Source organism: Sminthopsis crassicaudata, chromosome 1 (assembly GCF_048593235.1).
Source record: "Sminthopsis crassicaudata isolate SCR6 chromosome 1, ASM4859323v1, whole genome shotgun sequence".
NCBI lineage: Eukaryota > Metazoa > Chordata > Mammalia > Dasyuromorphia > Dasyuridae > Sminthopsis > Sminthopsis crassicaudata.
Window position 1 is genome coordinate 714284751 of NC_133617.1, and position 24743 is coordinate 714309493.

The window sequence follows — 24743 nt, forward strand, 5'->3', positions numbered from 1 at the left end:
GTGCATGCTATCAATCAGGGGTCTAGAGACCCTCTAAGAGTTCATAGACAGATTCCAGGGTCTCTGTGATTTTAAAGGGGAAAAGTTCATCTAAATTTCCTTTGCATAATTTATTTCCTTAGTAACACTATGGATTTTATTTTATAAATTTTAAAAACTTTATTCTGAAATGAGATTCATAGGCTTGGTCAGACTTACAAAGGGACCTATGCAATACATAAAAAAACGTTAAGAAATCTTGCTCTCAATTCAATTTTACCAACGTGCTCTTCCATTTCAAATATCTGTTACTCCAGTTGGTGGCTATATTTGAACCAGAAAGCCTTTCATTTCCAACTAAGCTTTTGTTTTCAAAGCATACAAAAGGAAGAGTGACTTTTGGACATTACCGTTCATTTTCTCTTACGATCTCCTTTCCTTTTTTCCATGTATAGACAGGCCGCGGGGAAGCCTTTGGTTTACACTCAATGACAACTTCGCCTCCTACTTTAACAAGGGTCATCCTTTTCAAAAGAGTTCTGGAGAAATCTGGACCCAAAGCTGAAAGAGAATATAGCAACTCAATTGAGGAAAATCTGATAGTGATAAAATGGGCAACAAAGTAAAATAAACCTTGACCTTTATTTATCTTTCATTGCCTTAAACTATCATTTTCATCACAGATGGGAATTAGAGCTTTGATTTTAAGAGAAGAAAAAAAAATAACGGCCATGTTTTTAGAATAAATTGTATTGGGGAAAATGTGTGGATAATTGATTCAATTATTTTTCTCTGGAAATCTCATGTCATACAAGTAGTGATCATGTTAGAAAGGTGGGTTGGTACAATATATGGCGGATACAGGGATGGATCAAGGACTATTTAGTCCAACATGTTCATTTTACAGGAAAGACTGACTGACATTCAAGGGGCCAAGTGACCTGACACACAAGTCACATTAAGACACATTCACAACCCAAGGCCTCTGACTCTAGAAGCAATGCTTTCCCACTTGTATCATGGGATAGAATGTTAGTTTTAAATTCAGTAAGCTCTACATTCAAAATTTTGCCTCATACACACTGTCCAAATCTCTTAATCCCAGGTAACTTTCTAAGAGAGTAAATTATAGTTCAGTCATTGACCTGTATGAAGAGAGATCATTTTGGCACTGGGACTTCCCTATACTTTTAAAAGCATTATTTCATACCAAAATGAACCAACAAGCAAACTACTTAAGTCTTCACCGGAATTTCTTGGGATGTATCAGAAACTATCATTTCTTTCCTTCTTGATGGAAAGGCAATACAATATATAATTGTAGTCTTGATGAAGAAATAGGCAATACAATATATAATTGTTTCATTGTCTCCAGACACAAGATATTGCTTGCCTTGCATGAGGCATTATTGTTAAGATTGCTCACTAGGGAAAAAAATCTTACTTCTTTACTTTGCCTTTATAGACTTGTAAAGGTCACTCAGAAATGCCACTGATAAATAATTTTCTCCAAAAAGAAAAGGAGGCAAAGGATACTTGGATTTCCCCAAAAGGAAGATAATGAACATCCTTCTTGAAGATCTCTTCTCTCCAGAGTATATAAGTTTACTAGATCTCTCGAGTCACAATGATTGAACTTAGGAACCTTATCAAATCTCAGCTTCTTAATGGGACTTCAATGAACCAATAGTGGCTACCAAGGTAAATAGGAAATCTTCAGGTTGTGTGAGAATGGAATTGAATGGCAGACAGTTTCCTAAGTTGGATTCATGCTAAAAGTGAGTAAAATGTATATGATCCTTGGTATCAAAATGCTACATCTGGATCTAAACTCCAAGCAGATCAAGAATACAAAGAAAGACCTTGGGCACATCAAAATATTCATTATATCAGTTTGAGAGTCTGTCAAAGAAAGTGTAATAAAGTTATTATCATAAGAGCCAGCACTTATCACTCTTTAAAAAATTAGAAAGTACTTCAACAGATTATTTGATTTGATCTTCACAATAGTATGAAGGAGGCACTAGCAAAAGTATTGAGGCTTAGAGGATAAAGTGACTTGTCCAGGATCATTTAGTATCTCAGCCAGGATGCAAAATAAAATTCATGTTCTATTTATCATGCCACAAAGCCAGTTGGTTATTGTGCTGGAAAATAGTCTAACTGGGGACATGAATTAAATGTAATATTATTGCCATAAGAAATAAAAAAAAATTCAGTTTCATGGGAAGAAATGTGAACTGATATAGCATGAAGTGAACAAGCCTCAGAAATAATCTATACAATGATCATGACAACATAAATGGAAAGAACTTAAAAATGAAACTGAACACTGTATAACCATAACTACCAAGCTTTGGCTTTGGAGGATATAGGGGGAAAATATACTTCTTAAAATTCCTAGGAGAAGTAAGGAGCTGATTGGCAGAATTATAGAATTGAAGCATTACACTTCAATCACCATCTAATACAGCCCCTACACAAGAGATTCCCATTATATCATACAAGTGATCATCCAATCTTTGCTTTAAGATCTCAAAGGAGGGAGATTTCACAATCCCTCAAGGTATTCATTCCTTTTTTGGACAGCTCTGGCTGTTAAGAAGTTTTTCCTGACATCAAATCTAAATTTTCTTTGAAACTTCTACTTATTATTTTAGGTTTTGCTTTCTGGGGTTAAACATAAAAGGTCTAAATACTCTTCTACATGACAAAATTCCAAATAAGTGAAATTGCTTTCATATAACTCTTGAATTTTTTCCTCTTGATGGTAAGTCCAATTCCTTCAACCAGTCCTCATATGACATAGATTATAAGCATTTTACCATTCTTGTTGCCCTCTTAGGGATATTTTCTATTTTATCAATATTATTCTTGAACCTCAATACAATATCCCATATAAATTCTGAGAACAGAGCACAATATTTAAGCTTCATTTTCCTACAAATCAAGCCTCTTTTAATGCAAACCAAGATTACATTAGCTGATTGACTTGTCATATGACAGAGTTCATTAAACATTTTAGATTATTTTCAGAATAACTGAAATTTAACTACAACTCCCCCATTTGGTACTTTTGAAACTGTTCATTTTCCATCCTTTTTTGTAGCCAAATACAAGTTTTAAACTTTATCACTACTGAATTTCATCCTATTAGATTCAACTCCATACTCTAAGCTTGTCAATGTTGCCTCTATAACATCTGATGTGTTAGCTCTCTCTTTCAACTTTGTGTCATTTACAATTATTTGACACGTGACATTTCTGCCTTTATCCAAGTCCTTCACAAAAATTATTCCTGTAATTATATATAATGTTATATATAAAATAAATATATTTATTATATGGAAAGGCACATTGGATAATGAATGATGGGAAAAGTATGTTATGAAATGAAAGTTGCTAATTAAAAATTCACACATAATATGACACAACTTTAACAATAAAAAGAAACACTTTCATATTAATAATAGGGAAATGAGTTTTTCTTGTTCTTGTCCTTGAACAAAATGGTAGAGCAAAACTGATAGACCCATACTCTTAAGATGGAAGAAATGTGGGTGAACATAATCACTTCACCTAGAGGAGCCAGATGGCCCAAACAGACCAGAGTAGGGAGTTGAAGTAAAGATAGGTCACTATTACCTTCTACTACTCTTTCTATCTCCACTTTGTTTCTGATAACATCACAAGATGAACAAATGGAATTTTGTGACCTTAATTTAGTGCTAATTCAAGAGGTTAAGGGGTGTGTGAGGGGAGGGGTGCTTTTAGCATATGCTCTTGCCCAGGCTGGATAATATTTGAAAAAATAAAAATAGAGAAGAGACAACTCTAAACCCTGCCATCTCCAGTCTGCCCCTCATCTCCATCTCCTCTCCTCCCCTCTGGAAATGAAGCACCAGGAACAACCCTGGATTTGGCTGAGGAAGCTTGTATTCCATCTTCCTTACATCTAAGCATCCTCTTAATTTCTTGGCCATCGGTCAAGTTAACTCAAGTTAACAAAAATTTATTATGCATCTCCTATGTGCCAGATATTGGGCTAAGTGCCTCAAACCATGCAGAGGTATATAGTTTACCACTGCAGTCTGCTTCCCAGCCTCTCCATTAGAATGTAAACTCTTTAAGGGCAGGGGCTGATTTGATGGCTTATATTTGTAATCTCAATGCTTCACATAGTGCTTGATATAAAATAAGTGGAATGTTTCTCTCTCTCTTTCTCTGTGTCTCTGCATCTCTCTCTCTTTCTCTGTGTCTCTGCGTCTCTCTCTCTCTCTCTGTCTCTCTCTGTCTCTCTCTGTCTCTCTCTCTCTTTCTCTTTCTCTCTCTCTCTCTCTCTCTTTTCTCTCTGTCTCTCTTTTTCTTCTCTTTGTCTCTCTTTCTGTCTTTCTCTCTGCCTCTCTCACACATGTCCACTTACTTGACTAATCTATTATCTATCAATCTATCTTTTATCTATTATCAGGTTGCTTCTTATGGGAGCATATCCTTGTATTCTTTCTTTTTTCTTTTTTTTAAACAAAATTGTAATTTGGAGGTTGAAGCTCAGAGGATACTCTGCAGAGCCTGAAGTAGGGAGTAGTTTAGAGTTCAAAGATGGCCTTTGACATTCACAGCACTAGTTATGTGACCTTGGTTAAGTGTAACCTCTCTTTGCCTTAATCCACTGGAGAAGGAAATGACAAACCACTCCAGAATCTTTGCTAAGAAAGCCTCAAATAGGGTCATGAAGAGTCAGACACAACTGAGCCATTTGGAGCTGTAGAGTAATTACTTGGTCATCTCTAACCTTGTGACTGGTTTGAAGACTCCACAAACATGAAATGTGTTCCTTGGTAAAATGTACTTATGCCATTTTTCCCCCTGGGACAGACCTTTCTATTCTTTTTCACTCGTTGGCCTGGGGTTTCGAAGCATTTTCTTGCACTTGGTATCTGCCCATTGAGACATATCTCTTTATATTCGAGATATATAAATGGATTTTGAAGATTTCTGTATTAACATTTAATTCCCTAAGCAAGAATGTTATTTTGTTTGATTGCCTTTGAGCTAAAATTTCCCCAAAGTAGTCAACACATACTGTATTTTAATCCTCTGTGCTTGATAAATATACTCCCAGTTTTCAAGAAGAAATCTCTCTGTGTAATATATTGAAGTGTAATTTACCAAATCCCCCTGCTATCAATATCTTAAAGATTTCTGAGTTTACAAGACTAATTCTATGGGAAAATTGAGTAAGTCTTGTTAGCAATTTCATAGAAAATTCAGAAATAGAATACTGCTCAAAAAGATGGACATTCAAAAGCCCTTTGTGGGAAAAGTTTCTGAAATGGATGAACTAATCTCTTGGTGAATATAATATGATATCTCTAGACTTCATTTTCTTGTGTTTCAAAACTATAAATTTTGGCAGTTTTTCCCAATATGCTTTAAAAATCAGAGACTCCTTTGAATGTGAAACTAAGAAAAGTACACGTTACAAAAAATAATTTCTTACATCTGTTGAAAACAAAGGCAATAGAAAAAGACTTTACTAGATGTGATTTGAATTTTTAAAACATTTCCTTACCATAGAGGTAAATCACATAACCCTTTGTAATCTGTAAAAATGAGTATAGATTAGATAATCTCTCAAATCCCTTTCCTGGATAACAAGTGATAATAATAGTTAACATTCATATTGTACTCTCAGGTCTGCAAAGTGCTTTGTTATCTTATTTTATCCTCACAACAACTCTGGGAGGGGGAAGCTATTAATCTCATACCAAGGCAAATAGATATTATTTGACCATGGTTGTGGAGCTGGTGTGTAAGACCAAATTTGAACTCAGATCTTTCTAGCTCCAGGTATAATATGTTATTTATTATGCCACCAAACTGCTCCCTTCGGCTCTAAATTTATGAAAGACTCTTTATTAAATCTGAATGACAAGAACAGCCAACAGATATGCAACATGTGAAGGTTTTCAGATTATTTTATATGCTCATTTAAAGCTCAGAGCATACCTAGAGATTTTACAAGGGTCAATGTTGAAAAATTACCCATTCAAATGTTTTGTAAATAAAAAGGTTTAATAAAAAAAATTTCAAAGCAAACAAAAAAAAAAAAAGTTTTCTCTGAGGCTATTTAGAAAATCCTCTCATTTTACAAGTGAGGAAACTGAGGACTGGGGAGATCAGATAATTTGCCAAATGTCACCTAGATAGTAAGTAGCAGAATTGGCATTTGAATCCGGATCTTCTGAGTCTAAATATTATTTTTTTTTCTTTCCCATAACACCATGCTGCCTCTCAGCAATAAGCTTCTTGGAGACAGAAGAGAGGAAGTTCACCCTTCTTGATTATGTAACTTCATAACTGGATAAGCCATATCCCATATAGGACTTGTTCATATGAGCAATTGGGATTTGACAAATTAGCCTGCTGGACACTAGAGGAGTTGATCTGTGTACTTTTTATATCATCATATCCAAATTTCACAATGCGAAAATGTGGCTGAAAAGATCATAAAGTAACTTTTTGATGAGTAACCCCAACAACATTCTGGAGACAATTTCTTGCAAAGTACATAATGTGATTTCAAAACAGAGGATGATGAAAAAGAAAGAAGAGGAAGAGGAAAAAACAATATCTTATAGAGGGAGAAGTCACTAATGTCTTCAGAATTAAGACATTCACAAAATAATTAATGATTAAATAATTAAAATATAATTAGAATTAATGAAAAACTTAGATAAAAGTTGACCACTCAAGGATCCTGTCAAATGCCTCTTCTATTTAATCTACAAGGAGAAGCTCTCATAATCATGTGGCAACTGACTGTCCTTTCTATGGGTGTTTATATTGAAACTTCAAAGAGCACTCATGACCAGGGAGAGTGTTGGCAAAACTCCAATAGTTATTCTCATGGTCTCATTCTGAAATGGGCTGGGACTAGAAAAGTCTAGCCAAAGTTCCCAGGAAAAAGATGGTGAAGAACAAATTATTAAAGCCTACCGCCCCAAAACAGTGACTTCTCTAGGATTTTGAGTTTGTGAGTGTTTATGACAATTCTAAAAGACACTCATTTATAAGCCTCTAGTTTATTCATTGTAAATGTAGTTGATGGAAGCGAATTAATCAATCAACAAGCCTGTGTTAAGCACCTTTCCTGTACTAGAGCATCATTGATGAGTTATAGCTGCTGAACTTCTTCTGCCTAAGAAGCATACCAGCAATCTCCCAATGTCTCATTGATACTTCAGTGGAATCGTGCTCTCACTGATAGAGGAAGCCATACATGCCTTCCCATTGTTCAGGACTTTTGTTCTTGTTGTCTAATAGTTCTAATGTGCTGGGACTTTTTCTTCTTGATGCTAATATTGTATGAATGCCAGTGGAGATAAAGGGTCGCCATCAATTATTTATTTTACTCTATTGAGGGATACAGGGGAGAGAAGGGGAAGGGAATAGTATTTTCTGAGTCTACTATGTGCCAGGCTCTACACTGTGTTTTTAACAGATATTATCTTTTTTAATCTTCACAACAAATTGAGAGGTAGGATATTATCATCATCCCCCTTTTATAATAGAGGGAACTGAGGCAAGCAGAGGTTTAATTATTTGCCTGGACTTGCAAAGTTAATAAGTTTCTGAGCCTGTTAACTCCAGGCTGATTTCTATCCACTGTATCACTAGCTATTTTATTGTATGATAATAAACAGCACAAAAAATTAAAACTAGGGCAAGCAGCTGTTGGCACATTGGTGAAAGGATCATAGGGTATCCTTTCATTAAAGGAGAAAAAAAGTCATGAAAACCATTCTCCCGGGTGGGGAAGTAGGAGGAAAAAGAGAGGATATACCCTATAGTTTTTTATTTGAATCAATTATTCTTACTATTTGGAAGCTAACCCCAGTTGTTTTAACCTGCTGAAGAAATACAAAGTGTTTACAACCTGTAATTTTTTATGCCCTAGGGTGAAGTTCCAGGTGTTCTGCCTTAGGTACAATTCTGCCTTTATGACTGTCCTGTCTTTCTCCTCTCCCACATTTTACCAAAGATATCCTTTGCTTTATTGCTCTTGTTCAGTTCTTTGTTGGTAACATGTTACAGTCGACATTCATTAAAATGATCAGAAGCAGTGAGCTGAGAAAAGCTTTTAATGTAGTCTTCAAGCACTTATTTTTATTTAATTAAACTATGCTATATAAACTAAGCTATGCTTCACCACACTTTGATGCTAATTACTCTAAGTGGCCAACAGGGGGACTCTTGAAGATAAGTGTTCTATGAATCAGCAATCATTTCTACAAGACACAAGACTTTGCCAAAAATTAATTCCTAAACCTAATCTAGAATTGTAGCCCCAATTGGGGAGCATGAAAGTGGGACATTCATCTAGTTATTACAGCAGGTTAGTTATCACACAAATCATTCCACCCCTCTGGGCATCAGGTACCTCCTCTGGACATAGGACTCTGAAATGAGGTGGTAGAATTAATAACCTTGAAGGTCTCTTCCAGTTTCAAATCTCCGATGAATATTCTAGTCTATAGAAACAACATTGGGAAGACAGTTGATAGTTACAGTGTAAGATGGCCTTTTAAAAGTTCAGTATTTCACACAGGCTATTATCCCACATTTTATCTCATTATACAATAAAAATAAAATCTATAGAGCATTCATTCAAAACTTTTCTCTGTCAGTGAGATGATGTTAGTATAGTTAGATAGAACCAGACGCATTTCTTGACTCATTGTGCATGCAACTAGTTGGATGGGCACTGTGTATGAGTTTCTTCATATATAGTTACAGTTCATTGAAAGAGATGGTCCATTTGTTATTTGTAATAATATGTAGAGGTTTGGACTGAAGTTCACCTTTATACAAGATTGCTCTCAGCAAAATCACTAAAAGGTAGTTGAAATTTGTCCTTGGTAAGTTTCCATCTATCTCTTTAATATTCTTCTATTCTTTCTCAGTATGTCTTCCCATTGGGTTTATACCACAGTGCCACAGGGCCTTACTTCCAGCTAGCTGCCATCATTTCCTATAAAATGTTTACATGCCTTTGAATCTATATTTGAGACATCTTTATTGGAAACTTTTGTTTTTCAAATTTCGTAAAGTTGTATTGTGCTCTCTCCCTTAAAACAGTTCAGCAAATACAACTAATATAGTGACCAAGTTTGAAAATGCATGCGACATTCTGCCTTTGTGATTTCCCTTACCTCTCCAAGAAGAAGGGATATTTCATTTTGTGTTCTAATGCTGATCACTACAAATACTCCTAGTTCAGTTCCTGTGTTCTAATGTTGATCACTACAAATACTCAGTTCAGTTCCTGTGTTCTAATGTTGATCACTACAAATATTGATAGTTCAGTTTCTGTGTTCTAATGCTGATCACTACAAATACTCCTAGTTCAGTTCCTGTGTTCTAATGTTGATCACTACAAATACTCAGTTCAGTTCCTGTGTTCTAATGCTGATCACTACAAATACTCATAGTTCAGTTCCTGTGTTCTAATGCTGATCACTACAAATACTCATAGTTCAGTTCCTGTGTTCTAATGCTGATCACTACAAATACTCCTAGTTCAGTTCCTGTGTTCTAATGCTGATCACTACAAATACTCAGTTCATTTTCTGTGTTCTAATGCTGATCACTACAAATACTCATAGTTCAGTTCCTGTGTTCTAATGCTGATCACTACAAATACTCCTAGTTCAGTTCCTGTGTTCTAATGCTGATCACTACAAATACTCCTAGTTCAGTTCCTGTGTTCTAATGCTGATCACTACAAATACTCCTAGTTCAGTTCCTGTGTTCTAATGCTGATCACTACAAATACTCCTAGTTCAGTTCCTGTGTTCTAATGCTGATCACTACAAATACTCATAGTTCAGTTCCTCTGTTCTAATGCTGATCACTACAAATACTCATAGTTCAGTTTCTGTGTTCTAATGCTGATCACTACAAATACTCAGTTCAGTTTCTGTGTTCTAATGCTGATCACTACAAATACTCATAGTTCAGTTTCTGTGTTCTAATGCTGATCACTACAAATACTCATAGTTCAGTTTCTGTGTTCTAATGCTGATCACTACAAATACTCATAGTTCAGTTTCTGTGTTCTAATGCTGATCACTACAAATACTCAGTTCAGTTTCTGTGTTATAATGCTGATCACTACAAATACTCAGTTCAGTTTCTGTGCTCTAATGATGATCACTGCAAATACTCATAATTCAGTTTCTGTGTTCTAATGCTGATCACTACAAATACTCATAGTTCAGTTTCTGTGTTCTAATGTTGATCACTACAAATACTCAGTTCAGTTTCTGTGTTCTAATGCTGATCACTACAAATACTCATAGTTCAGTTTCTGTGTTCTAATGCTGATCACTACAAATACTCATAGTTCAGTTTTTGTGTTCTAATGCTGATCACTACAAATACTCATAGTTCAGTTTCTGTGCTCTAATGCTGATCACTACAAATACTCCTAGTTTAGTTTTTGTGTTCTAATGTTGATCACTACAAATACTCAGTTCAGTTTCTGTGTTCTAATGCTGATCACTACAAATACTCATAGTTCAGTTTCTGTGTTCTAATGCTGATCACTACAAATACTCATAGTTCAGTTTCTGTGTTCTAATGTTGATCACTACAAATACTCAGTTCAGTTTCTGTGTTCTAATGCTGATCACTACAAATACTCATAGTTCAGTTTCTGTGTTCTAATGCTGATCACTACAAATACTCATAGTTCAGTTTTTGTGTTCTAATGCTGATCACTACAAATACTCATAGTTCAGTTTCTGTGCTCTAATGTTGATCACTACAAATACTCCTAGTTCAGTTCCTGTGTTCTAATGCTGATCACTACAAATACTCATAGTTCAGTTTCTGTGTTCTAATGCTGATCACTACAAATACTCCTAGTTTAGTTTTTGTGTTCTAATGCTGATCACTACAAATACTCCTAGTTCAGTTTCTGTGCTCTAATGTTGATCACTACAAATACTCATAGTTCAGTTCCTGTGTTCTAATGCTGATCACTATAAATACTCATAGTTCAGTTTCTGTGTTCTAATGCTGATCACTACAAATACTCATAGTTCAGTTTCTGTGCTCTAATGCTGATCACTATAAATACTCATAGTTCAGTTTCTGTGTTCTAATGTTGATCACTACAAATACTCATAGTTCAGTTCCTGTGTACTAATGCTGATCACTATAAATACTCATAGTTCAGTTCCTGTGTTCTAATGGTGATCACTACAAATACTCATAGTTCAGTTTCTGTGTTCTAATGCTGATCACTACAAATACTCATAGTTCAGTTTCTGTGCTCTAATGTTGATCACTACAAATACTCATAGTTCAGTTCCTGTGTTCTAATGCTGATCACTATAAATACTCATAGTTCAGTTCCTGTGTTCTAATGGTGATCACTACAAATACTCATAGTTCAGTTTCTGTGTTCTAATGCTGATCACTACAAATACTCATAGTTCAGTTTCTGTGCTCTAATGTTGATCACTACAAATACTCATAGTTCAGTTTCTGTGTTCTAATGCTGATCACTACAAATACTCATAGTTCAGTTTCTGTGTTCTAATGCTGATCACTACAAATACTCATAGTTCAGTTTCTGTGCTCTAATGTTGATCACTACAAATACTCATAGTTCAGTTTCTGTGCTCTAATGTTGATCACTACAAATACTCCTAGTTCAGTTTCTGTGTTCTAATGGTGATCACTACAAATACTCATAGTTCAGTTCCTGTGTTCTAATGCTGATCACTACAAATACTCATAGTTCAGTTCCTGTGTTCTAATGGTGATCACTACAAATACTCATAGTTCAGTTTCTGTGCTCTAATGGTGATCACTACAAATACTCATAGTTCAGTTTCTGTGTTCTAATGTTGATCACTACAAATACTCATAGTTCAGTTCCTGTGTTCTAATGTTGATCACTACAAATACTCATAGTTCAGTTTCTGTGTTCTAATGGTGATCACTACAAATACTCATAGTTCAGTTCCTGTGTTCTAATGTTGATCACTACAAATACTCATAGTTCAGTTTCTGTGTTCTAATGGTGATCACTACAAATACTCATAGTTCAGTTCCTGTGTTCTAATGTTGATCACTACAAATACTCATAGTTCAGTTTCTGTGCTCTAATGGTGATCACTACAAATACTCATAGTTCAGTTTCTGTGTTCTAATGTTGATCACTACAAATAGTCATAGTTCAGTTCCTGTGTTCTAATGCTGATCACTACAAATACTCCTAGTTCAGTTCCTGTGTTCTAATGCTGATCACTACAAATACTCATAGTTCAGTTTCTGTGCTCTAATGCTGATCACTACAAATACTCATAGTTCAGTTCCTGTGTTCTAATGTTGATCACTACAAATACTCATAGTTCAGTTCCTGTGCTCTAATGGTGATCACTACAAATACTCATAGTTCAGTTTCTGTGTTCTAATGGTGATCACTACAAATACTCATAGTTCAGTTTCTGTGCTCTAATGGTGATCACTACAAATACTCATAGTTCAGTTCCTGTGTTCTAATGTTGATCACTACAAATACTCATAGTTCAGTTTCTGTGCTCTAATGGTGATCACTACAAATACTCATAGTTCAGTTTCTGTGTTCTAATGGTGATCACTACAAATACTCATAGTTCAGTTTCTGTGCTCTAATGGTGATCACTACAAATACTCATAGTTCAGTTTCTGTGCTCTAATGCTGATCACTACAAATATTGATAGTTCAGTTTCTGTGTTCTAATGCTGATCACTACAAATACTCCTAGTTCAGTTCCTGTGTTCTAATGCTGATCACTACAAATACTCATAGTTCAGTTTCTGTGTTCTAATGCTGATCACTACAAATACTCCTAGTTCAGTTTCTGTGTTCTAATGTTGATCACTACAAATAGTCATAGTTCAGTTCCTGTGTTCTAATGTTGATCACTACAAATACTCCTAGTTCAGTTCCTGTGTTCTCATGCTGATCACTACAAATACTCATAGTTCAGTTCCTGTGTTCTAATGTTGATCACTACAAATACTCCTAGTTCAGTTCCTGTGTTCTAATGTTGATCACTACAAATACTCAGTTCAGTTTCTGTGTTCTAATGGTGATCACTACAAATACTCATAGTTCAGTTTCTGTGTTCTAATGGTGATCACTACAAATACTCCTAGTTCAGTTCCTGTGTTCTAATGCTGATCACTACAAATACTCCTAGTTCAGTTCCTGTGCTCTAATGTTGATCACTACAAATACTCATAGTTCAGTTTCTGTGCTCTAATGCTGATCACTACAAATACTCCTAGTTCAGTTCCTGTGTTCTAATGCTGATCACTACAAATACTCCTAGTTCAGTTCCTGTGTTCTAATGCTGATCACTACAAATACTCATAGTTCAGTTCCTCTGTTCTAATGCTGATCACTACAAATACTCATAGTTCAGTTTCTGTGTTCTAATGCTGATCACTACAAATACTCAGTTCAGTTTCTGTGTTCTAATGCTGATCACTACAAATACTCATAGTTCAGTTTCTGTGTTCTAATGCTGATCACTACAAATACTCATAGTTCAGTTTCTGTGTTCTAATGTTGATCACTACAAATACTCAGTTCAGTTTCTGTGTTCTAATGCTGATCACTACAAATACTCATAGTTCAGTTTCTGTGTTCTAATGCTGATCACTACAAATACTCATAGTTCAGTTTTTGTGTTCTAATGCTGATCACTACAAATACTCATAGTTCAGTTTCTGTGCTCTAATGTTGATCACTACAAATACTCCTAGTTCAGTTCCTGTGTTCTAATGCTGATCACTACAAATACTCATAGTTCAGTTTCTGTGTTCTAATGCTGATCACTACAAATACTCCTAGTTTAGTTTTTGTGTTCTAATGCTGATCACTACAAATACTCCTAGTTCAGTTTCTGTGCTCTAATGTTGATCACTACAAATACTCATAGTTCAGTTCCTGTGTTCTAATGCTGATCACTATAAATACTCATAGTTCAGTTTCTGTGTTCTAATGCTGATCACTACAAATACTCATAGTTCAGTTTCTGTGCTCTAATGCTGATCACTATAAATACTCATAGTTCAGTTTCTGTGTTCTAATGTTGATCACTACAAATACTCATAGTTCAGTTCCTGTGTACTAATGCTGATCACTATAAATACTCATAGTTCAGTTCCTGTGTTCTAATGGTGATCACTACAAATACTCATAGTTCAGTTTCTGTGTTCTAATGCTGATCACTACAAATACTCATAGTTCAGTTTCTGTGCTCTAATGTTGATCACTACAAATACTCATAGTTCAGTTCCTGTGTTCTAATGCTGATCACTATAAATACTCATAGTTCAGTTCCTGTGTTCTAATGGTGATCACTACAAATACTCATAGTTCAGTTTCTGTGTTCTAATGCTGATCACTACAAATACTCATAGTTCAGTTTCTGTGCTCTAATGTTGATCACTACAAATACTCATAGTTCAGTTTCTGTGTTCTAATGCTGATCACTACAAATACTCATAGTTCAGTTTCTGTGTTCTAATGCTGATCACTACAAATACTCATAGTTCAGTTTCTGTGCTCTAATGTTGATCACTACAAATACTCATAGTTCAGTTTCTGTGCTCTAATGTTGATCACTACAAATACTCCTAGTTCAGTTTCTGTGTTCTAATGGTGATCACTACAAATACTCATAGTTCAGTTCCTGTGTTCTAATGCTGATCACTACAAATACTCATAGTTCAGTTCCTGTGTTCTAATGGTGATCACTACAAATACTCATAGTTCAGTTTCTGTGCTCTAATGGTGATCACTACAAATACTCATAGTTCAGTTTCTGTGTTCTAATGTTGATCACTACAAATACTCATAGTTCAGTTCCTGTGTTCTAATGTTGATCACTACAAATACTCATAGTTCAGTTTCTGTGTTCTAATGGTGATCACTACAAATACTCATAGTTCAGTTCCTGTGTTCTAATGTTGATCACTACAAATACTCATAGTTCAGTTTCTGTGTTCTAATGGTGATCACTACAAATACTCATAGTTCAGTTCCTGTGTTCTAATGTTGATCACTACAAATACTCATAGTTCAGTTTCTGTGCTCTAATGGTGATCACTACAAATACTCATAGTTCAGTTTCTGTGTTCTAATGTTGATCACTACAAATAGTCATAGTTCAGTTCCTGTGTTCTAATGCTGATCACTACAAATACTCCTAGTTCAGTTCCTGTGTTCTAATGCTGATCACTACAAATACTCATAGTTCAGTTTCTGTGCTCTAATGCTGATCACTACAAATACTCATAGTTCAGTTCCTGTGTTCTAATGTTGATCACTACAAATACTCATAGTTCAGTTCCTGTGCTCTAATGGTGATCACTACAAATACTCATAGTTCAGTTTCTGTGTTCTAATGGTGATCACTACAAATACTCATAGTTCAGTTTCTGTGCTCTAATGGTGATCACTACAAATACTCATAGTTCAGTTCCTGTGTTCTAATGTTGATCACTACAAATACTCATAGTTCAGTTTCTGTGCTCTAATGGTGATCACTACAAATACTCATAGTTCAGTTTCTGTGTTCTAATGGTGATCACTACAAATACTCATAGTTCAGTTTCTGTGCTCTAATGGTGATCACTACAAATACTCATAGTTCAGTTTCTGTGCTCTAATGCTGATCACTACAAATATTGATAGTTCAGTTTCTGTGTTCTAATGCTGATCACTACAAATACTCCTAGTTCAGTTCCTGTGTTCTAATGCTGATCACTACAAATACTCATAGTTCAGTTTCTGTGTTCTAATGCTGATCACTACAAATACTCCTAGTTCAGTTTCTGTGTTCTAATGTTGATCACTACAAATAGTCATAGTTCAGTTCCTGTGTTCTAATGTTGATCACTACAAATACTCCTAGTTCAGTTCCTGTGTTCTCATGCTGATCACTACAAATACTCATAGTTCAGTTCCTGTGTTCTAATGTTGATCACTACAAATACTCCTAGTTCAGTTCCTGTGTTCTAATGTTGATCACTACAAATACTCAGTTCAGTTTCTGTGTTCTAATGGTGATCACTACAAATACTCATAGTTCAGTTTCTGTGTTCTAATGGTGATCACTACAAATACTCCTAGTTCAGTTCCTGTGTTCTAATGCTGATCACTACAAATACTCCTAGTTCAGTTCCTGTGCTCTAATGTTGATCACTACAAATACTCATAGTTCAGTTTCTGTGCTCTAATGCTGATCACTACAAATACTCCTAGTTCAGTTCCTGTGTTCTAATGCTGATCACTACAAATACTCCTAGTTCAGTTCCTGTGTTCTAATGCTGATCACTACAAATACTCATAGTTCAGTTCCTCTGTTCTAATGCTGATCACTACAAATACTCATAGTTCAGTTTCTGTGTTCTAATGCTGATCACTACAAATACTCAGTTCAGTTTCTGTGTTCTAATGCTGATCACTACAAATACTCATAGTTCAGTTTCTGTGTTCTAATGCTGATCACTACAAATACTCATAGTTCAGTTTCTGTGTTCTAATGCTGATCACTACAAATACTCATAGTTCAGTTTCTGTGTTCTAATGCTGATCACTACAAATACTCAGTTCAGTTTCTGTGTTATAATGCTGATCACTACAAATACTCAGTTCAGTTTCTGTGCTCTAATGATGATCACTGCAAATACTCATAATTCAGTTTCTGTGTTCTAATGCTGATCACTACAAATACTCATAGTTCAGTTTCTGTGTTCTAATGTTGATCACTACAAATACTCAGTTCAGTTTCTGTGTTCTAATGCTGATCACTACAAATACTCATAGTTCAGTTTCTGTGTTCTAATGCTGATCACTACAAATACTCATAGTTCAGTTTTTGTGTTCTAATGCTGATCACTACAAATACTCATAGTTCAGTTTCTGTGCTCTAATGCTGATCACTACAAATACTCCTAGTTTAGTTTTTGTGTTCTAATGTTGATCACTACAAATACTCAGTTCAGTTTCTGTGTTCTAATGCTGATCACTACAAATACTCATAGTTCAGTTTCTGTGTTCTAATGCTGATCACTACAAATACTCATAGTTCAGTTTCTGTGTTCTAATGTTGATCACTACAAATACTCAGTTCAGTTTCTGTGTTCTAATGCTGATCACTACAAATACTCATAGTTCAGTTTCTGTGTTCTAATGCTGATCACTACAAATACTCATAGTTCAGTTTTTGTGTTCTAATGCTGATCACTACAAATACTCATAGTTCAGTTTCTGTGCTCTAATGTTGATCACTACAAATACTCCTAGTTCAGTTCCTGTGTTCTAATGCTGATCACTACAAATACTCATAGTTCAGTTTCTGTGTTCTAATGCTGATCACTACAAATACTCCTAGTTTAGTTTTTGTGTTCTAATGCTGATCACTACAAATACTCCTAGTTCAGTTTCTGTGCTCTAATGTTGATCACTACAAATACTCATAGTTCAGTTCCTGTGTTCTAATGCTGATCACTATAAATACTCATAGTTCAGTTTCTGTGTTCTAATGCTGATCACTACAAATACTCATAGTTCAGTTTCTGTGCTCTAATGCTGATCACTATAAATACTCATAGTTCAGTTTCTGTGTTCTAATGTTGATCACTACAAATACTCATAGTTCAGTTCCTGTGTACTAATGCTGATCACTATAAATACTCATAGTTCAGTTCCTGTGTTCTAATGGTGATCACTACAAATACTCATAGTTCAGTTTCTGTGTTCTAATGCTGATCACTACAAATACTCATAGTTCAGTTTCTGTGCTCTAATGTTGATCACTACAAATACTCATAGTTCAGTTCCTGTGTTCTAATGCTGATCACTATAAATACTCATAGTTCAGTTCCTGTGTTCTAATGGTGATCACTACAAATACTCATAGTTCAGTTTCTGTGTTCTAATGCTGATCACTACAAATACTCATAGTTCAGTTTCTGTGCTCTAATGTTGATCACTACAAATACTCATAGTTCAGTTTCTGTGTTCTAATGCTGATCACTACAAATACTCATAGTTCAGTTTCTGTGTTCTAATGCTGATCACTACAAATACTCATAGTTCAGTTTCTGTGCTCTAATGTTGATCACTACAAATACTCATAGTTCAGTTTCTGTGCTCTAATGTTGATCACTACAAATACTCCTAGTTCAGTTTCTGTGTTCTAATGGTGATCACTACAAATACTCATAGTTCAGTTCCTGTGTTCTAATGCTGATCACTACAAATACTCATAGTTCAGTTCCTGTGTTCTAATGGTGATCACTACAAATACTCATAGTTCAGTTTCTGTGCTCTAATGGTGATCACTACAAATACTCATAGTTCAGTTTCTGTGTTCTAATGTTGATCACTACAAATACTCATAGTTCAGTTCCTGTGTTCTAATGTTGATCACTACAAATACTCATAGTTCAGTTTCTGTGTTCTAATGGTGATCACTACAAATACTCATAGTTCAGTTCCTGTGTTCTAATGTTGATCACTACAAATACTCATAGTTCAGTTTCTGTGTTCTAATGGTGATCACTACAAATACTCATAGTTCAGTTCCTGTGTTCTAATGTTGATCACTACAAATACTCATAGTTCAGTTTCTGTGCTCTAATGGTGATCACTACAAATACTCATAGTTCAGTTTCTGTGTTCTAATGTTGATCACTACAAATAGTCATAGTTCAGTTCCTGTGTTCTAATGCTGATCACTACAAATACTCCTAGTTCAGTTCCTGTGTTCTAATGCTGATCACTACAAATACTCATAGTTCAGTTTCTGTGCTCTAATGCTGATCACTACAAATACTCATAGTTCAGTTCCTGTGTTCTAATGTTGATCACTACAAATACTCATAGTTCAGTTCCTGTGCTCTAATGGTGATCACTACAAATACTCATAGTTCAGTTTCTGTGTTCTAATGGTGATCACTACAAATACTCATAGTTCAGTTTCTGTGCTCTAATGGTGATCACTACAAATACTCATAGTTCAGTTCCTGTGTTCTAATGTTGATCACTACAAATACTCATAGTTCAGTTTCTGTGCTCTAATGGTGATCACTACAAATACTCATAGTTCAGTTTCTGTGTTCTAATGGTGATCACTACAAATACTCATAGTTCAGTTTCTGTGCTCTAATGGTGATCACTACAAATACTCATAGTTCAGTTTCTGTGCTCTAATGCTGATCACTACAAATATTGATAGTTCAGTTTCTGTGTTCTAATGCTGATCACTACAAATACTCCTAGTTCAGTTCCTGTGTTCTAATGCTGATCACTACAAATACTCATAGTTCAGTTTCTGTGTTCTAATGCTGATCACTACAAATACTCCTAGTTCAGTTTCTGTGTTCTAATGTTGATCACTACAAATAGTCATAGTTCAGTTCCTGTGTTCTAATGTTGATCACTACAAATACTCCTAGTTCAGTTCCTGTGTTCTCATGCTGATCACTACAAATACTCATAGTTCAGTTCCTGTGTTCTAATGTTGATCACTACAAATACTCCTAGTTCAGTTCCTGTGTTCTAATGTTGATCACTACAAATACTCAGTTCAGTTTCTGTGTTCTAATGGTGATCACTACAAATACTCATAGTTCAGTTTCTGTGTTCTAATGGTGATCACTACAAATACTCCTAGTTCAGTTCCTGTGTTCTAATGCTGATCACTACAAATACTCCTAGTTCAGTTCCTGTGCTCTAATGTTGATCACTACAAATACTCATAGTTCAGTTTCTGTGCTCTAATGCTGATCACTACAAATACTCCTAGTTCAGTTCCTGTGTTCTAATGCTGATCACTACAAATACTCCTAGTTCAGTTCCTGTGTTCTAATGCTGATCACTACAAATACTCATAGTTCAGTTCCTCTGTTCTAATGCTGATCACTACAAATACTCATAGTTCAGTTTCTGTGTTCTAATGCTGATCACTACAAATACTCAGTTCAGTTTCTGTGTTCTAATGCTGATCACTACAAATACTCATAGTTCAGTTTCTGTGTTCTAATGCTGATCACTACAAATACTCATAGTTCAGTTTCTGTGTTCTAATGCTGATCACTACAAATACTCATAGTTCAGTTTCTGTGTTCTAATGCTGATCACTACAAATACTCAGTTCAGTTTCTGTGTTATAATGCTGATCACTACAAATACTCAGTTCAGTTTCTGTGCTCTAATGATGATCACTGCAAATACTCATAATTCAGTTTCTGTGTTCTAATGCTGATCACTACAAATACTCATAGTTCAGTTTCTGTGTTCTAATGTTGATCACTACAAATACTCAGTTCAGTTTCTGTGTTCTAATGCTGATCACTACAAATACTCATAGTTCAGTTTCTGTGTTCTAATGCTGATCACTACAAATACTCATAGTTCAGTTTTTGTGTTCTAATGCTGATCACTACAAATACTCATAGTTCAGTTTCTGTGCTCTAATGCTGATCACTACAAATACTCCTAGTTTAGTTTTTGTGTTCTAATGTTGATCACTACAAATACTCAGTTCAGTTTCTGTGTTCTAATGCTGATCACTACAAATACTCATAGTTCAGTTTCTGTGTTCTAATGCTGATCACTACAAATACTCATAGTTCAGTTTCTGTGTTCTAATGTTGATCACTACAAATACTCAGTTCAGTTTCTGTGTTCTAATGCTGATCACTACAAATACTCATAGTTCAGTTTCTGTGTTCTAATGCTGATCACTACAAATACTCATAGTTCAGTTTTTGTGTTCTAATGCTGATCACTACAAATACTCATAGTTCAGTTTCTGTGCTCTAATGTTGATCACTACAAATACTCCTAGTTCAGTTCCTGTGTTCTAATGCTGATCACTACAAATACTCATAGTTCAGTTTCTGTGTTCTAATGCTGATCACTACAAATACTCCTAGTTTAGTTTTTGTGTTCTAATGCTGATCACTACAAATACTCCTAGTTCAGTTTCTGTGCTCTAATGTTGATCACTACAAATACTCATAGTTCAGTTCCTGTGTTCTAATGCTGATCACTATAAATACTCATAGTTCAGTTTCTGTGTTCTAATGCTGATCACTACAAATACTCATAGTTCAGTTTCTGTGCTCTAATGCTGATCACTATAAATACTCATAGTTCAGTTTCTGTGTTCTAATGTTGATCACTACAAATACTCATAGTTCAGTTCCTGTGTTCTAATGCTGATCACTATAAATACTCATAGTTCAGTTCCTGTGTTCTAATGGTGATCACTACAAATACTCATAGTTCAGTTTCTGTGTTCTAATGCTGATCACTACAAATACTCATAGTTCAGTTTCTGTGCTCTAATGTTGATCACTACAAATACTCATAGTTCAGTTCCTGTGTTCTAATGCTGATCACTATAAATACTCATAGTTCAGTTCCTGTGTTCTAATGGTGATCACTACAAATACTCATAGTTCAGTTTCTGTGTTCTAATGCTGATCACTACAAATACTCATAGTTCAGTTTCTGTGCTCTAATGTTGATCACTACAAATACTCATAGTTCAGTTTCTGTGTTCTAATGCTGATCACTACAAATACTCATAGTTCAGTTTCTGTGTTCTAATGCTGATCACTACAAATACTCATAGTTCAGTTTCTGTGCTCTAATGTTGATCACTACAAATACTCATAGTTCAGTTTCTGTGCTCTAATGTTGATCACTACAAATACTCCTAGTTCAGTTTCTGTGTTCTAATGGTGATCACTACAAATACTCATAGTTCAGTTCCTGTGTTCTAATGCTGATCACTACAAATACTCATAGTTCAGTTCCTGTGTTCTAATGGTGATCACTACAAATACTCATAGTTCAGTTTCTGTGCTCTAATGGTGATCACTACAAATACTCATAGTTCAGTTTCTGTGTTCTAATGTTGATCACTACAAATACTCATAGTTCAGTTCCTGTGTTCTAATGTTGATCACTACAAATACTCATAGTTCAGTTTCTGTGTTCTAATGGTGATCACTACAAATACTCATAGTTCAGTTCCTGTGTTCTAATGTTGATCACTACAAATACTCATAGTTCAGTTTCTGTGTTCTAATGGTGATCACTACAAATACTCATAGTTCAGTTCCTGTGTTCTAATGTTGATCACTACAAATACTCATAGTTCAGTTTCTGTGCTCTAATGGTGATCACTACAAATACTCATAGTTCAGTTTCTGTGTTCTAATGTTGATCACTACAAATAGTCATAGTTCAGTTCCTGTGTTCTAATGCTGATCACTACAAATACTCCTAGTTCAGTTCCTGTGTTCTAATGCTGATCACTACAAATACTCATAGTTCAGTTTCTGTGCTCTAATGCTGATCACTACAAATACTCATAGTTCAGTTCCTGTGTTCTAATGTTGATCACTACAAATACTCATAGTTCAGTTCCTGTGCTCTAATGGTGATCACTACAAATACTCATAGTTCAGTTTCTGTGTTCTAATGGTGATCACTACAAATACTCATAGTTCAGTTTCTGTGCTCTAATGGTGATCACTACAAATACTCATAGTTCAGTTCCTGTGTTCTAATGTTGATCACTACAAATACTCATAGTTCAGTTTCTGTGCTCTAATGGTGATCACTACAAATACTCATAGTTCAGTTTCTGTGTTCTAATGGTGATCACTACAAATACTCATAGTTCAGTTTCTGTGCTCTAATGGTGATCACTACAAATACTCATAGTTCAGTTTCTGTGTTCTAATGGTGATCACTACAAATACTCCTAGTTCAATTTCTGTGTTCTAATGTTGATCACTACAAATACTCAGTTCAGTTCCTGTGTTCTAATGTTGATCACTACAAATACTCATAGTTCAGTTCCTGTGTTCTAATGCTGATCACTACAAATACTCCTAGTTCAGTTCCTGTGTTCTAATGCTGATCACTACAAATACTCAGTTCAGTTTCTGTGTTATAATGTTGATCACTACAAATACTCATAGTTCAGTTCCTGTGTTCTAATGTTGATCACTACAAATACTCATAGTTCAGTTCCTGTGTTCTAATGCTGATCACTACAAATACTCCTAGTTCAGTTTCTGTGCTCTAATGCTGATCACTACAAATACTCATAGTTCAGTTTTCTGTGTTCTAATGGTGATCACTACAAATACTCATAGTTCAGTTTTTGTGTTCTAATGGTGATCACTACAAATACTCATAGTTCAGTTTCTGTGCTCTAATGCTGATCACTACAAATATTGATAGTTCAGTTTCTGTGTTCTAATGCTGATCACTACAAATACTCCTAGTTCAGTTCCTGTGTTCTAATGCTGATCACTACAAATACTCATAGTTCAGTTTCTGTGTTCTAATGCTGATCACTACAAATACTCCTAGTTCAGTTTCTGTGTTCTAATGTTGATCACTACAAATAGTCATAGTTCAGTTCCTGTGTTCTAATGTTGATCACTACAAATACTCCTAGTTCAGTTCCTGTGTTCTCATGCTGATCACTACAAATACTCATAGTTCAGTTCCTGTGTTCTAATGTTGATCACTACAAATACTCCTAGTTCAGTTCCTGTGTTCTAATGTTGATCACTACAAATACTCAGTTCAGTTTCTGTGTTCTAATGGTGATCACTACAAATACTCATAGTTCAGTTTCTGTGTTCTAATGGTGATCACTACAAATACTCCTAGTTCAGTTCCTGTGTTCTAATGCTGATCACTACAAATACTCCTAGTTCAGTTCCTGTGCTCTAATGTTGATCACTACAAATACTCATAGTTCAGTTTCTGTGCTCTAATGCTGATCACTACAAATACTCCTAGTTCAGTTCCTGTGTTCTAATGCTGATCACTACAAATATTCCTAGTTCAGTTTCTGTGTTCTAATGGTGATCACTACAAATACTCAGTTCAGTTTCTGTGTTCTAATGGTGATCACTACAAATACTCATAGTTCAGTTTCTGTGTTCTAATGCTGATCACTACAAATACTCATAGTTCAGTTCCTGTGTTCTAATGCTGATCACTACAAATACTCATAGTTCAGTTTCTGTGTTCTAATGCTGATCACTACAAATACTCCTAGTTCAGTTCCTGTGTTCTAATGTTGATCACTACAAATACTCAGTTCAGTTTCTGTGTTCTAATGGTGATCACTACAAATACTCATAGTTCAGTTTCTGTGTTCTAATGCTGATCACTACAAATACTCCTAGTTCAGTTCCTGTGTTCTAATGCTGATCACTACAAATACTCATAGTTCAGTTCCTGTGTTCTAATGTTGATCACTACAAATACTCATAGTTCAGTTTCTGTGTTCTAATGGTGATCACTACAAATACTCATAGTTCAGTTCCTGTGTTCTAATGTTGATCACTACAAATACTCATAGTTCAGTTTCTGTGCTCTAATGGTGATCACTACAAATACTCATAGTTCAGTTTCTGTGTTCTAATGTTGATCACTACAAATAGTCATAGTTCAGTTCCTGTGTTCTAATGCTGATCACTACAAATACTCCTAGTTCAGTTCCTGTGTTCTAATGCTGATCACTACAAATACTCATAGTTCAGTTTCTGTGCTCTAATGCTGATCACTACAAATACTCATAGTTCAGTTCCTGTGTTCTAATGTTGATCACTACAAATACTCATAGTTCAGTTCCTGTGCT

General features: G+C 35.1%; 1 protein-coding gene across 1 annotated transcript in view; it reads right to left on the reverse strand.

The window, feature by feature from the left end:
- CNTN4 (contactin 4) overlaps window positions 1-24743 on the reverse strand; it is a 607439-nt gene that overhangs the window by 151889 nt on the left and 430807 nt on the right. Inside the window, 1 exon segment of the mRNA XM_074284065.1 lies at window positions 390-540. Coding sequence (XP_074140166.1) covers window positions 390-540 — 151 coding nt within the window.